Genomic DNA, 15,969 nt, shown 5'->3' on the forward strand with positions numbered 1-15,969 from the left:
AAAACCTGTAGAAAAATTTCTGCTAGTAGGACAAAAGGGAAATTTGAGCTCTTGAATTTACAGGAGGGATTTCTATTGTCGTTGCTATTGCTTGCTCACTTGTTTTTCCAATAGTATTTCCAGATTGCTGCAGACTAATAAGGTACTGCCTATGCATTTCAACTAGAAATGTTGCCAGTATGCGAATTATTAGTTTGTCATTAGTGTTAACTGTGATGTTATTAGGACATCACCTAATTAAGAAATGTACAGCCCAGGTGTGCACTAACAGAACTAGCTAAAATTTTTGAATTCCCTCTAAATTCTCCAATAAATAGCTAAATTCAGAAATTTGGGACATTCACTTTATTTCTAGGCTGCCATCACATGGCATGAGTCATAAATGTTACAGTTATGCTGTACTGCCTGCTAAGACTTACTGCACATTGGCTCCAGGGGGCATTATTATATATTAGGTTAAATGTAATCACAGAGTACCAGCTCAAAATAACAGGCACAAATCAGCAGTACTCATTAATAAAGCACATTATCACATTATCTGAGAGAGATGCCCTAGAAAGGCAAAGTCATTGTTTGTCTCCTCTGAGCCAATAACTATACCCTTAGACTTTAGTGGATTTCTGATCAGTGTCCTACTGCTTTGGGTCTAACCTAGATCCTGACCTGGATCCACCAGATGGAGTTTGTGTTCGCCACTGAGTTTCTCCCCAAATTGTACCTAGCTCTTCTGCCTCGACACAAGCAAATCCCACTAACCTTTTAGATGTCCTCAAAACCAGTGAGCCAGTTTGCCCTGTCTGTATATGTCTAATCTTCCTCCACCTGCTTCCCTTAGGATAGACTGGCAAAGGTATCACTTTGCATCCCTCGGTGTAAATGCTGTAAAGTGCGTATTGGGCAGGTTGCCAGCAGTGTGTGTTTAGGTACAAATATTCTTTTCCATTTGCAGCACAGGCAGTTATTTGGAATTCTTGTCAGAGGTTTCTTTTGATTTAGTTTCCTTGAATAGAGTTCTTCTGTAAATGCTCTCAACTTTCATTGTCTTTACCCGAAGAAGCTTTTTTGCATGTTTCACAGAGGGATTCTGTAGATGAGTATCTGAACTACTGATTTTAAAATGGCATAAGAAGCTGGATTGAGATGAGCTGAGTAAAGTTACRGGGCTGAAACATTTTTTTAGCAAAAAATACATTCATCAGCTTTATCAATGAGGAAAAAAAATTAATGTAAAATTTGAAAATGATGTTTACTTTTTAAAATGCGGATTTCCTGTTCCCGAAAAGTCTCTTTCAATTTTAATTTAGTATTCAATGAAAATCCTTTCCATATGTATAAAATTTAAATAAACTGTTTTGTCTGGACTCAAAAGAGACATTGCTCTGAACCCAGGATAATTTTAATTTTAATTTACTAAAATATAAATATCATAAAATTATGGTTAGTTTATGTCAACACAAAGAATGTTTTGATTTTGTTTAAAACAGTTAGTTAGCCAGTGCCAAAAGAAATGGAGCCCAAGGTCCACCAGATGTATTTATTTGGCTTATTCTCCATTTCATGACTTCTTTGGTTACCACTCTGACCTCACATATTAGGCACCCCCTATTTGTAGTTTTAAATTATATAGCAAAAGAACTATGTAAATGAACTCCATATAGTTTGGGGACTCCTATCTGTAATTAGTTCATATGAAAGCTTGTGACAGTTCAGTATTCTATTACACTGCTGCTATGTGTGTTGCATTCTCCTTATTTAAGGACATATTTCTACCATGGTCTCTGTCTTTAGTTTCTCACCATGAATGGCTAGACAGATCACCAGAGTGTATAACAATACTAATATGAATTTGGACACCTCTGGGTGTGACCTAATGTCACAAACTTATCTCTGCTGTATTCTCACTCCCATACTTCATGTTGTCTGGGATATTTCCATTTTGCCTCAAAGTAGATTGCAACCTCTTTCAAGCACTGCCTTTGTCTTTTGGGGTCTACAGTCTGCAATAATGGAGCACCCGTCATTGTTTGGGACTTCTTGGTAATACTGGAATGTAATTATTGTCATATAGGTTTGAATACTACATGTTAAAGAAATAAAATAAAGCAATGGTATTCAGAGGCACAACTGAAAAAAAAACTTCTTTTAGCAGTAAAGAGCTGTATTATGTTTCTAAAAGAGAAATGTGTTGTTTTCTTCACTGTTTATATGGAATGTGATTTGTTCCTTTTGGATTAATTATTTTTAAAAGCCAAAAAGGTCCATCACCTATAGGTTGCTTGTACTTACTGAAGTAGCCCTTTCTATTTCCCCTAATTTGCTGCCCCTTTAGTAAACTCCCCATCCTGTCCCCAGTTCCACTCAGTAGCTTGAATTACCCAGGAGGAAAAGAGGAGAAGGAATTCTCCAACTGGACCATGGTGTGACCAAGAAAATATTCCACAGCAGCTTTTCCAGATAAAGCAGCCTGAACCTCAGCTGAATCTAGGTCCTAACTGCCCCCCTTTCAGTTGAGACAGTGATTAGCAAGTACATAGGCCTTACTCTCTTCATCTCTACACCAGCATTCAGAAGTTTTTTCAGATCTAGATTGAGTGATGTACGACAGATGAGTTATTGCTCCCAAGACACTGTTAAAACATGAATACTTCCATGTTTGTCTTCCTTGATGCCCTCAGAGAGCAGAAGGATACACAGTTTCTGGCTGGAATTGAGTATTGCATAATATTTTTTTTTAATTGGGGAAGAGTCTGATTGGTTGGAGGAAGAGGATACAAGTGAATGTGTCATTTTGTACAGTTTTTTACCTGTTGACACTCCAAAGAGGACCCATAGCGTAATGTTTAGAATTTTTGTTCAAATCTATCTTTGAATTCAAAGAGCAAATTTTTGACTTGGGTTCTTGTTAGACTGAGGTTTTTATTTGCTTGGCTTCTTTTTTTTAGCATAGCTTGTTGGCTCTTGCAAAAAAAGAGAAAAAAAATTTTTTCATCCTCTTATTTGCCCATTGGGCTCATCATTACAATTTCTTGAGGGCAAATTTTGTCATGGAAGGATGATTACATGCTTTTCAGAACAATTTAATTTGATGTAACAATACAGTAACTGTTGCTAAATCTTCAAGGGCGATGCTGTAAAATACCCAAATTAGATTCAATGACCAGTCAAAGTGTGTATTTGAATAGTAGCTAACTGTACCTTATTTCAGATAATGCATTTTTTTTTTATTTTCAAAATAGTAAAAATTATTCCAGAAAAAGATTGTCCTTCCAGAGTTAAAATATTTTTATCAGTGATGAAATGCTATGACATTCTATCTAAATGACAATACAGTTTCATACAAATGTTGAATCATGTTATCCCAGGAAACAGGGGGCTCTATCTGTGGAAGGTCTAGTCAAGAGAGGCCTAACATTAAGTGGAGTTAATATACAGTTTTGTATAATTTGGAGTTTAACCATATTGCTGTTGTAGGTAGGCAAGAAAGAATTCTGCAATATCAAGCCTGAAATCATTTAATCAGGAATGTAAATCAGTTATGTGGTTCAGTTACCAAATGCTGACAGAATTGGCAATGATAGATTGTTGTTTTTTAATTACAGCTGCTCTGTAATAGTGTTGTGTTATCAGGTTCCAAGAAGGAAAATAGTATAGTATCATAGTTTGCTATGCCAAATGACCGCTGATGCTGCCAAGTATAAATACCACCAAGAGTGAATTCTTCTGYAGGATGAATAACCACATCCCTAAAATAATGAATGCCACACTTCCCTATATGTATTTATGTTCAGATAATTTATTTAAATAATGTTCCTAGTACATGCTTTATAGCCTTCTGCCTTTTGCTACACAAATTTCAGCTTATATTGCAGACTGTGCAAGTCATTTGGCAAATGTAATTTCCATCCCTGCATACTAATCGATTTCTTCACAAACACCTGCTATCAGTTATGATAATAAAAATGCCATACTAAATTGAAAAGGGGCCAAATGGAGCTTCCTAAGGAAACGACTTAAGTGTCTTTCAATGTCTTTAATGTAGTAATGTTCTTGTAGTGCCAACACTTTTTTTGAGCATTTGCATTTTATATAATTTTGCTCTATTACATCATTTTTTCTGTCTAAATGATTCCTCATAACTATTGCTACAACATAATTCATAGGGAGATTGGAGAGGAATTTCTCTGTTTTCCCTCTCATGGGATTAAATCCAGAGAACTTTACATAGTCAAAATTCCTTAGTGCAGATCTAATTGGAACATCTGGCTGCTACAGTCATATATATATTAAATGATTTTATCAGATCCTATAACATCACTGGAAAAAGTTTGAAAGTCGATGGGTGCTTTTCCTTGACTGCATGTCAGTTTCTTCTGAAAATATAAGTCTGAATTTAGCAGCCGGATTGCAAGTAGTGTTTGAATTATCCAGCATCACTTTATGGTTCCTTCTACCTCAGGAAATAACTTCCCAGTGACGGTCTTTGCCAGAACCTAATTGTTTTCAGCTCTGCTAGATCTTGCCTCTGCTCTGAAATGTCTCACTGGCTTTCAGCTGTTTTGTCATTTCCCCTGACAATGTCCTCTGCATTATTTGTAAGAAAACAATCCATTTTACTGATTTCTTTGCATTTTCGTTTTCTCTTAGCTCTAGCCGCCCAAGCTTATGCGCTTAAGGAAGAGAATGATAGTCTTCGATGGCAGCTGGATGCCTACAGAAATGAAGTGGAGCTTCTGAAACAAGAGAAGGGACAGCTCTTTCGAACAGAAGAAAGCCTTACAAAGGACCAGCAGCTGCAGTTCCTACAGCAGACAATGCAAGGCATGCAGCAGGTATTGCTATGGAAGAATAGCAAGGGTCGTCTTTTTTTTTAGGCGAGTGTTACCATGAAATTGTGCTGTGCGCAGGACTATTTATGAGTCATGAAGGGCCCGATCCTGATTTCTTTTCAGAGTCAAAATCTTACTGATTTTAGGTGGGGGAATGGGGATGAGGAATTGAGTCATTTTAGGAATCCATAAACTGTAAACCCATCAGTTCTTCAAGGAAACTACTTATGTATGTTCTGCTTGGGAATGAACCATTTCCCCTATTTCACTCCTCACTTACTGAGCCCAGCTGGCACTAAATCTGCTCAAAAGTTCAAGAAAGTTTTTCCAGGGTAGCATAACATTCATCTGCATCTTTAGATGCATCTCCACTTCTCTGCATTGTCTTTTATTCTGCTGACTCTTGTTTGAGGATGACTCGGACATCTTCAGCTGGTCCAGTCTGTCTGCCTGCTTACTTGCAAGTAGATAGCAACATCAGTGTTATCTTCCAAGCTTGTATTATTGATCCTGACCCATGGATGTCACATTTACATTCAGGCGATGCTTTAAATGGTGCAGTGCAGCAACAACGCTTTTTCTCTGATTCCAGTCAGCCAGAAGCTGCAATGTGTCCCTACAGTGGGTGCTCAGTTTGTCATATGCATGTTCCCTTGTTTGTCAGTGTGCTCCTGACACTGAGCAAGGCAGGCCTTGGCAAGCATGTCCAGACTGTTCCCCCTGCTTTGTCTGAGGTATCTATTAACACATAAACACCTTTCATTTAACATATGCGTGTATTAACTTCTTTCTTGTCCCAGCACATATATTCAGCTACTACATAACAGATCACAAGGGCAGTGATTCACCATGCTACTGGGTTGAACTCTTATCTAGAACTGATCTCTCAAGTATGTCATTGCAAAGATTAACTTTGCCTCCTTCGTGTATGCCCAAAAGGAACACGTATGCTTCTGTATCCCTCCTGGTTGGTTAGATTCCAGAAGGGGACAAGTCATACCCTATCCCAGATTATACTAAATTATTTTTACAACTCAAAGCTCCATGGCCAGGAAACAGTCATTTCTGTACAAACTGCCTGGCTGGATTAACGATTGTATTCCCATCACAGTACCGGAAATCCAACAAATCTGAAAATCCTGCTCAACACCTAATAACAGTGCTGAAGATGTGCTTAGTCAGTTCCACGCATGTCTTATGAACATCTAAGCCCAATCTAAGCTCACAGAATTTTAACAAATTAAGATGGTTTATGGTATAGTGGAGTCATTCTCAACAAAATATTTGAAAGAGAAAATAAGCCATTGATCATTCATGGGGTAAAATTGTTTCTGAACTCAAGAATAAAGTCATTAATCAGAAATTCTTAAGGTTTCAGTGTACTTTGAGAGATACACTTGAGTTCTATTGATAGTCTTATCCTTATATAAATGAATACTTAAATATCACTGGCTTCATTATATTTACCCACATATATAAAAATTTGCCAAATTTCAGCCTGGTGCTAATTCTCCTTTAAAAATAGCAAAAACTGGGCAAAAATACTACTAAACCAAAATGCTAGAGCACTTATTCTCATTTTGCATTATTAGTTTTCTACCTAAGGTCTGGATGAAGGATAATCAAGTCTGTAGAATATAAATAGATTGCTATTGTAACTTCAAGCGAACGTTAATATTGTAAGCCAATAGCACAGAATAAATTATTTACTTATCTCTCCATTCAGCTGAGCCATCGACACTGCAGACCCTATTCTTCTGAGATTTTTTTATGTGCATGGTGATTTTGCTGTGGGTTCTGAATTTTTCTAGTTTGCCATCTTAGGGTCAAACCTATMTCTCAATGGAATATAATTAGAGATGGCCCAAGGAGCTGGAGAAGACACTGTAGATAATCCAGTCTGACAATATGCTGAGGAGGGCAGCAACACAGAAGCACAGGAGGTGGAGTTCAGAATATTTGATGGGACATTATCAGTGAATTAAGCAGCTGCATGATTACTGTCACAGCTTTGGATTTCAATTATTAGCCATAATCATGACATCCCATGACCTTTTTGCTTTTCATGCAGTTCATCCATGAATATTTAGAAATAAACCTTTGATTTAGGTAGACTATTTTATCTCAGCTTGATTTTGTAAATGCTAAGAGCTGACAGCTTCAGCTGAAATCCACCAGTATAGCAGGTGCTCAGCATCTATGGAAATCAGTCTCTCTATGAAATATTAAACAAATACCCAGAACTTGAGTGGTAATAATTTAACAAGAAGACCTGTATTCCCTTTTATCCTTTTGTATATATTCAAATTAATTTCAGACAAGGTAAACTGAATACCACTGAATTCCTGAAGCCTAATGCTGAAGAACATCAGCATTAAAAACTGTATTCTCCTTTCTTCTTCTCCATTCTCCCCTGCTCTTTCATAAACTTCCCCTTCTTCTAACTTTGAAAACTAGAGAACAATTGATTTGAGCTTCAGTCTGAAAAGCAGATTTATCTGAGAAAAATTGATCCATTTTCTGAATCAAAAGAATTTTTGTAAACATATTTGGTGCCAAACAGTAGGAAATAACACAACATCAATGTATTTTTAATGTACTTCCATCATCTGGCCATTTTTCAGGATTCTTTCCCACATTTGGAGGACTGATGAAACGATTGTTTATTTTCTCTTCCATCACTCCTACTGCTCCAAAGTAGCATCAGCGAAATTACATAATATTTGCTTATGAAGTATATCATATGGGCGGTAGTAGCAATATGCTATTTATTGTGTCTAAAAATGAAAATCCCTTGGACTAATGACATTGAACTTATGGGGTTTTGAGTCAACTTCCTCCATAAAATTGTGTCACAGTTTAATTTCATACCCACTGTGAGATCTCAAACAAATGGAAAGAATGTCTTGTATCCATGGTAACAAATGAGATACACTTTACCTGAATTTGAGATGGAAATTGAATTAACTTGCCACTGCTGCACAGGTGGTATTGCCTTCAATTTATTTCTATATGAGAACACACATACCAAGCAGATCACTTTTTGAACGGCTTTGTTTTTCAGTAGTGTTTGGTATTCTGTAAGAAAGTCTGTGATCACAAGGAAGGATGTTTTTGTTGTAACTGTTTTTACAACACTTCACAACACAGCTGTATGAAGTTTTTAAATTTAGTCTCCCTTTCTGAAATGTTTTACCAGATAAATGACTATAGGTAATACAGAAAATATCATCTAGYATTGTTGCTTAATGCTCGCCGTTATAAGACTCGGTTTTCAGTGGATATATAACTTCTCCAAATTTTAACCATTTGCATTAACTTATTCCATGTGGAGTAGCAAGCAGAATTCTTCTGAAAAATTCTCAACAAAACATTTCAGCCAGTTCAAGAACAAGACAGGAGAACTATATTTTCCTTCTTTCTTGTCCAGTAAAAAAAATTCTTGAGGAAATGCACTTACCACCTTTATGCTTTGAAACAAGGACTCAGAATTTCACAGTCAGTCAGTATTGAGTCAGTGATGTGGTTTCCACATCCTTTCAAAAATGTGCCTTAAATCGGCAAAGTTACAAGCCTTTGAAAAATCTCAGCCACACAGAAGATGGCACTCATTCATGCTAGTCTGTGAAAGTTTTACATTTTTACTGAGTATCCAGGGTCATTCATGAACCATCTCCATAGCACAACCACCAATGCAATGTTTTAAGGCTCAAGTTAGTCCTAAGTCTACAGAGCATAGCTCAGGTCCTGCAAATATTCTGGCTCCTTTAGCATGGATCTCTACTGCAACTAATTAGCTCCACTCTTTCATGAGGTTTAATCAGCCAAGGTGTGATGCCATGCTTGCACAGCTGTACAAGCTTGTTTGCCAATAGTTTGGTAATTTTGCACAGTGCTTCATGGCATGGTGTAAATATGCCATGACCATGTTCTTTCCCCTCACAGCTCCCTGAGCATGATTCAATATGGGTTGAAATTAAGCTCCTGCCTTCAAGAGAGTGATCCAGAAATACCTGTGTAACCCGTGCTTCTGCCTATGTTTTCTCCTGGAAACACACAAAGGTGCCTACAGTTCTGCTATTGCACGTGCCAGGGTGTATTTGGGGTGTTTAAGAGGCAACTAACTCAGTGCCCAGTCCCCCAGGGATTCATTAGCTGGACTCAGACCGGACTCCTAACATGCACCAACCGCACAAGCTCCCCTTCATTGGCAGTTGTGCGTAAGAGCCTAGCCATGGGGTCACTCCATGAGGAGGGAACATGCGTGGGCACCTGACTTAAGATTAGTGCTTGGGGTGAAAAGCAAAAACAGTAGGAGCAGTCCTGGGTGGTAGGCGCAGAGCTGACATAAAGACTGATATGCTGATACTGCTGACAGTGACTCTGTTGGCTCTGGATGTCTCAGCTGAGCAGATTCTGATCCTGTTAATGACCAACATGGGTGTCACTCCGATGCAGCGTGATGAAAGTCCTCTTTTGTCTTGTCTTCTTTTTTTCCCCGAACRGTATCAATTTCACTCAAACAGCGATGCAGACTGAAAAACTGAGCACTCAGAAGCCAGGAACTGCCAGAACTACTGTCTGTATATTTTGCTTCATATATCTCAGAAACTGTTCCTCACTCAGTGCTCCAGACAGAGTGCACAATAAATCATCACCTGTTCAATATTTCCTATCCTCATTGTTCAGTATTCAACATGGGGTCTTACTGCAAAGGCCACATTGCTTCTGACATTTCCCACCTACTGAGATTTAGCTTTTACAGTTTACTTATCATTTAGCAAGTGTAATAAATAGCACATGCATCTGAGAATTATACGTCTCATTTGAAAGGTCTCTGGTAAATACCAGGTGACTTTAGCAATTGTTTCAAGCTTTCAATGTGCATGTTCATCCAGGGAGGGATGGCTTGTTCTGTGATGTGCCTCATGGTTATGGTCTGGAGGATGAGCAGACCTGCTGGAGTACATTGCAGCTCCTTCCTCATACTTGCTGCTCCCTCTGAAGGAAGATGGCCAGTGTACATCTTTGGTGACAAGGACTATGGGGTGCACATCACCTCCACAGTACAGACAGTCACTGGGAGCCGGATTAGGCTCCTCTTGTGTAAATGAGTTGGCACAAGGCTGTGTAGAGACATATTCTGAGCAAGACAGTATGTGTCTAATGCAGAGTAGGAAAGTCAAAAGTAGCTAGTGTTGACCTCATTGTGCTGCCATTGAAATGAACTGGATTTCTACCATTCCTGTCCACTGGAGCAGAGCTAGTGCCGTGCCAGGCACTGGATTGTTTCAAACCTCCTTGCAGAGCTAACAGAAATTTTTATATGAAAGATGACATTGCTCAGGTCTTTCCGGTCTTATCCTCTCTGAAAATAAGATCTTTATCTTACAAGTAACAGAAGAACTGACTATTGCCACAGTCTACTCTCCTTCAGTGGGAGCAGGGAAGAAAAACACATTTCTGTCCAGGATGATTTCAACAGCTGGTAGGATGGGCCATCAAGAGACCTTTTTTCCACCTCATTCTTCCACCCGATCCACCATCTATTAAATTCCAGCAAACCTCAGCTGGCATTTAGCTCTGCAGTTCTCAGATGCTTCACAGATGTTCAACTGTAAACTGTCACATCCATTCCTTTCTCTCACATGCAAACCTTCCGAAATGTCAAAAGTCACAGACACATTTGTAGATGGCTGAAAACTGCTGAATCCAGTGCCATGTGAGTGCCATGACCAATATAACAACCATTCGCCTTTAAGTACAGATGCTCTAGCAGCAGTTTAGTACTGAGATTAACGTCATTGTTAGGTAGATGAAGCATATTATACTTATATTTATTAATATATTCTGAATGCAGAGGAGCTTTGTAATCTTTTTTATCCACCTACCTTTAGCTCACCCAACATCTATTCAGCACACAGCCTACCCAATGTACTTATGCACATCTATAAACTGATTCTTCTCCAAATGCAGTATTAAAGAGAAGAGTAAATAAAAGAGATAAAAACGTTACCCCCATATTTACTTTTTACCTGCTGAATAAATAGACCAGAATAATTAAGTTGGAAATATTCCTATTACTCTCACCATATGAATTCCAATTAGATCTTTCTATTTTCCTATAAAAGTAGCACTGCGGTAGTAATGGTAATATTGATCATCACAGATAATTTTCTAGGGGAATGGATAAGAGATAAGTGCAAGGGACTGCACCCAGTGCCTGAAAGTTCTCTTACAGGCCTCTCTTTTATCTTCTTCTTTTCATACGGTTGATATTTGGAATCTGCAAGAAATATGTCTGCTTTCAAGACAGGGAGAAATGTTCCCATAGGTATTCTCTTTGTTCCCCTGTGCTTTTCAGGGCTCTGTACTGTACTGAGCACATTCAAACTTTCAGAAAATACTTAGTCTTTCTGATTATATTAAAAAAAAAGAGCAGCTGGCAATTAAGTGCTAATTATTTACCAGATCTCAGACAAGCCAAATGGGTTCTCCTCTGTGTTTAACCACCTTTCCTTATTGAAAGTAGTGTTTAATTTCCTGCTTCTGCCACCACCACTTCAACAGTGTTAGGGGAAGTGTAAATAAGGACCTGCAGATGCTTTAAGCACCATATTCTCTATAGCTGCTCTGAAAGTGGTGAAATGGTGGAGGACTGAACTGTTATAGCATCTTGTCTGCTACCACTGGTAGAGCTAAACAGAGAGTGACAGCACAAATAAGCAAGTTGGAGAGAAATAATCTGGTGCACACATTTCATTTTAAATACAAAACAAATCAACTAGTATCTGCATTGACATGATAGTGTAGTCTTGTGTTGGCGAAGTACAGTTCTCGTAAGTTTTACAGTCTAGCAATTGTACACGAATTCTTTAACAGATTCCTAAATATTAGAGATGTCTTGCTGATTACATAGTTTCCAAAGCATTTGATATTTTCATTGCTAGGAACTCTGCTTTCATTACTAGGAACTCTGTTTCAATGAGAATAACACTGGGCAAATTGACTCTCTTCCCTGATGTCATTTGTTCTCCTAGCCAAAATGTGTCAGGTGTTTTCATTCTCCTTTAAAATGAATTAAATATTTCTTCTTGAATAGGAAAATCAAAATTAAAAATAATAATAATTTGTTTTGCTAAGAAGAAGAGTGCTGTATCATACTCTTTTGCAGTCCATGAAAGAATAGATGTGGTCATACAGTTCAAATGCTGTTGCCTGGTGAGGAGGTATTGACAATGGATGGGTACAGGTGGAAGGCTAGAGAAGAGGAGGTTGCTATGAATGGATGATCACGTCTTCTTCTGATTGTGGATCAGACCAGGTACAAACTGGTTGGCTTGTAGGACAGATGCAAGGGCAGAGGGAACATGACATTCATCTGGGTTTAGCCCTTTACCTTTGATCAGGATCAGAGCAAATTATAAGTCCGCCTGCTCACTCACCTATTGCCAGCAAGATTCAAGGGCTATCTAACATGCTAACCACCTCATTTAACAAAGATAAAAGGGAACTTTACTGGTGAGGTGTAATTGTTTTGGTCAAAGAAACTTCTCCCTTCTGCAGGGCACCATCAAATCGTGTAATCTGCTGTGAAAGTCAGATCCCAGAAGGGAATCCCTGATATTTGCGCTAAGTAGATACTTAGATACCAGTAGATACTAGTAAGCTGGGAGGATTTCACTTCTGGGAGGAGGGATTGATACTTTAAGGTCCATAAGGACTTAGGTTTTTTCCTCATTTGCTGTAACAGTCCATAACTGATCTAAGCAAATTTGCCTTTCTTGACTGGAGAAAGAGATATGCCTAAAACTTACTTGACAAATAAAAGCTGTAGTCTGTTTTCTAAGCCAGCCATTCCCTCTGTTGATCTGCTGTTCAGCCGTAAATACTGCCTCTTGTAGTTAGCATGAGTGAATTACTATGCCTCACAGAAACAAAAGAAATGAGAGCTGATTATCATTCAAAATATTCTTTAGAATCATAGAATAAGGTAAGTCAGAAGGGACCTCTGGCAGTCACATATGCCAATCCCCTGCTCAAAGCAGGGCCAGCTTTAGAGTTGTATCAAGTTACTCAGGGCCTTGTCCAGCTGAGTTTTATCTCCAAGGTTGTAGAGTCCACAGCCTCTCTAAGCCCTTGTTCCAGTGTTTGGCTACCCTCACTATGAAATGTTTTCCTTGTATGTAATAGAAATTTTCCTCATTGCAGTCTGTGTCTATTGGCTCTCAGCCTTTCACTGTGTATCTCTGAGTAGAGCCTGACTCCATCTTCTCTGTTACTTCCCATTGGGTAGTTTCAATGTGGCATTTGTCTGTCTTCTGGTTTGATATTTCTTGGGTTCAATCCTGCCTGCTCTCTTTCTGAGTGCAGCAAAGCTGTTGGACCTCTGCAGTCCATCTAGTAGCAGGGGGAGGAGAGAATAGCAAACATCTCCCTAAGAAGGCAGTAAGAAAGTGTTCTTCAGTAGTGCCACAATACACCCTCACCCATCGGGTGTGCCCAGTGCCCTGTTCCCTTCCTAGGTGGTTAACCTCCCAGCATGGAGCAATCATGTTTAGCATGCGTTTTTTCCTCTGGTCAGAGAGCCAGGAAAAAATCACTTCACAGRTGGATGCCTGAAGAAGCTGGATTGTTGATCCACATGCAGTTTTTCACCAGCTCAGGCCCAGAGTTGGGGGATCAGGGCTTGGACTGTTTTATTGTGGCAAACCCCAAGATCCATCCTAACAATGTCATCCCTATAGTTCATATGATACAGGTGGACCCTGAGAGATGGGAGGGATGAGAAACATTGCTCTGTTACACGATGTTTCATTTTACTCCCTCAAAAACCCCACAATCATATTCTTTATTTTAATCATGTCTTGTCATACATTAGGATGCCACATATGTTACCGTTAGTGTGGCAACATGGCTAACATCCTTGAGGGCTCATTTCTAAAGCTTCTTTGACTTGTCTTTCACGTTCTTCTGTTTCCTTGGTGATTTGTCTGGCCTCATCAGCGTCTTGTTACTAATGCATATTTGCTCAGCTGGGAAGTCACTTTCTCATTATTCAAGCCTGCCATGTGCTGGCCATTTGTGATATGGAATCTTGTCTCAGAAACGGAGAAAAACAACCTTACAGCTAGTTCACAGAAGTATTGACAGAGGGATCTGTAATTTTATTTTGCAATAGATTATGCACCTGAGGTTTCATTTTGACTCATTATTTCTTTTCCTTCTACCTAATGAGGACTCTGCCAAGAAAAGTTTACCGTGCCTCCCCCATTTATTTGTAAAAAGTTTCTAAGACTTTTGAAACACATTTTCCCTTGCTGAGGTTTGTCCTTTTCCATTTGGTAAACTCTAACTTCTTTTTCTTTCTATAAAATAAATACGGAACTGAAACAATGAGGTTTGCTTTGGGGGGTAGAGGGGAGCAAAAGAATAAAACTCCAGAAATTGCTAGCCTAAGTGGGCTGTCATAATTTTTAGGTGGTTTCCGAGGTCCTTTCAATGCCTATAATTTTGTACTTTTTAGATCTCTAATTCCAGTGTAGTATAGGAGAAATGGTTGCCCTGTTGCATAAGTAAGAACTGTTTCCCCAAGTTAGTGTTTATTATTCAAACCTTAGTTTCTTCAGGACTGAAAATGATAACCTTGGGTGGGATCAAGCCTGCCTATTTCAGGCACATCATTTTAGGTACCTAGTGAATCAGATGTCCCCATTTTTCCTGTATAGGGATGTACAAATATTTCCTATAGGTAGCCAATGGAGAGTAATATGTTGCCCATCAAACATTACATGGATAGGAGAATTCAGTTTGCTTAAGTTCAGTAGGTGTCCAAGATGTCTGTTCAACTGAGTTGACTCTGTTAGGCTGAGTAACATCATCYCCCTTTGACTGATATTGTCATTTCTGAAGTATTTGCCACAGATCTTTTTTGGAAGCCCTGTAGTTACTCCAGAAACTGGAGGAAGAGTCTGTGCCCCCTTCATGTGACTGAACTGGAGAGGTTTGCTGCAACTATCTGTTACCTGTGATCAAAGTCAGTGCTCCCACCTCAGAGATCCTCTTTACTTCTCTTTCTTTTAAGATCTTTGTAACCTTTTCATATTTCTTTTCAAGCAGCTGTAGAGAAAGCCATCACCAAAATAGCAGGGGCAGGACAATTCAGCTGTATAACTGTTAAACTTGTGGCAAATGCTGGTTTTCCTTTTTTATTATTCTGTCAGCCTTACAGTATCTTAAGTACAGCCTCAGGCTTTGTGGTCTCTTCTGATCTGCCCCGATTTCTTAGAATACTAAGTTGATGGTTTCATGCTGGAAACCATACTTTCCTTCTGAGAGACTTCTCTGTCTTGCTAGGCTGTGTGTGTGCCTGCACTTGTACATATGTCCATAATTTATATTTAAAAGTATACACGTAACACTGCCTTTTGGGGAGAAATAAATAACTGTGGGCAGGGAGGAGAAGAGGAAAGAGAAGAAGTATTTCATGGCTGCACAGTGATACTTTCCCTTTAGGGATTCTCATATATTTTGAGTCATTGTGTGTTGTTCGGCTGTTAGCATTCTTGGCCACCCTGGCACCACATTGTACACAGTCTGAGTAATTTAGCTACCTTCCATAATGCCATCTATATTTAATGCTTCAGAAGCTGAGTAGATTGGTTTAAGATGGTAATTTTCCGTCTGCACTCTTGATATCTACGAAATATGGGCGGTACTGAACTGTTTCTGACAGAGATTCAGCACTGGAGGTGGGAATGTGTGAAAAAACAGAACAAAATACACATGCGCACACCCTTCCCTCTCATATAAAGAAATTAGCTACCCACTTATGTGCAGGGAGGAATTTGGTTCTCATGAATGAAGCAAGGTTAGCACTGGAGAGTGATGTTTTCCATTTCTGTGCAGAGCAGCTCCAGAGCTGATGCTGGAAACAAGCAAGCTGTCTTGCGTTGTTTGCCTAAAATACATCGATTTAGCTCTGGAGAGATCACTTGTAGGTGAATTCTGTCTCCTTTCCTATCATCTCCTCTCTGGAAATGCCAGTAAGGAGCTACCATTGATGTCTACCAGTCTGACCTGAACCTATCCCAGGATTTCATCTCTTAGGGACCACCCAGCAGCCACGGTGACAAACAGCTGT

General features: G+C 39.0%; 1 protein-coding gene across 1 annotated transcript in view; it reads left to right on the forward strand.

Annotated features, from left to right (window-relative positions):
• ENOX1 (ecto-NOX disulfide-thiol exchanger 1) overlaps positions 1-15,969 on the forward strand; it is a 126,561-nt gene that overhangs the window by 75,523 nt on the left and 35,069 nt on the right. The window contains exon 8 of the mRNA XM_026054748.1: positions 4,645-4,829. Within this exon, the coding sequence (XP_025910533.1) occupies positions 4,645-4,829 (185 nt within the window). The remainder of the gene's footprint in view (positions 1-4,644; positions 4,830-15,969) is intronic.

The sequence above is a fragment of the Apteryx rowi genome, unplaced genomic scaffold (assembly GCF_003343035.1).
Source record: "Apteryx rowi isolate R43461 unplaced genomic scaffold, aptRow1 scaffold_966, whole genome shotgun sequence".
In the NCBI taxonomy this organism is placed as follows: Eukaryota; Metazoa; Chordata; class Aves; order Apterygiformes; family Apterygidae; genus Apteryx; species Apteryx rowi.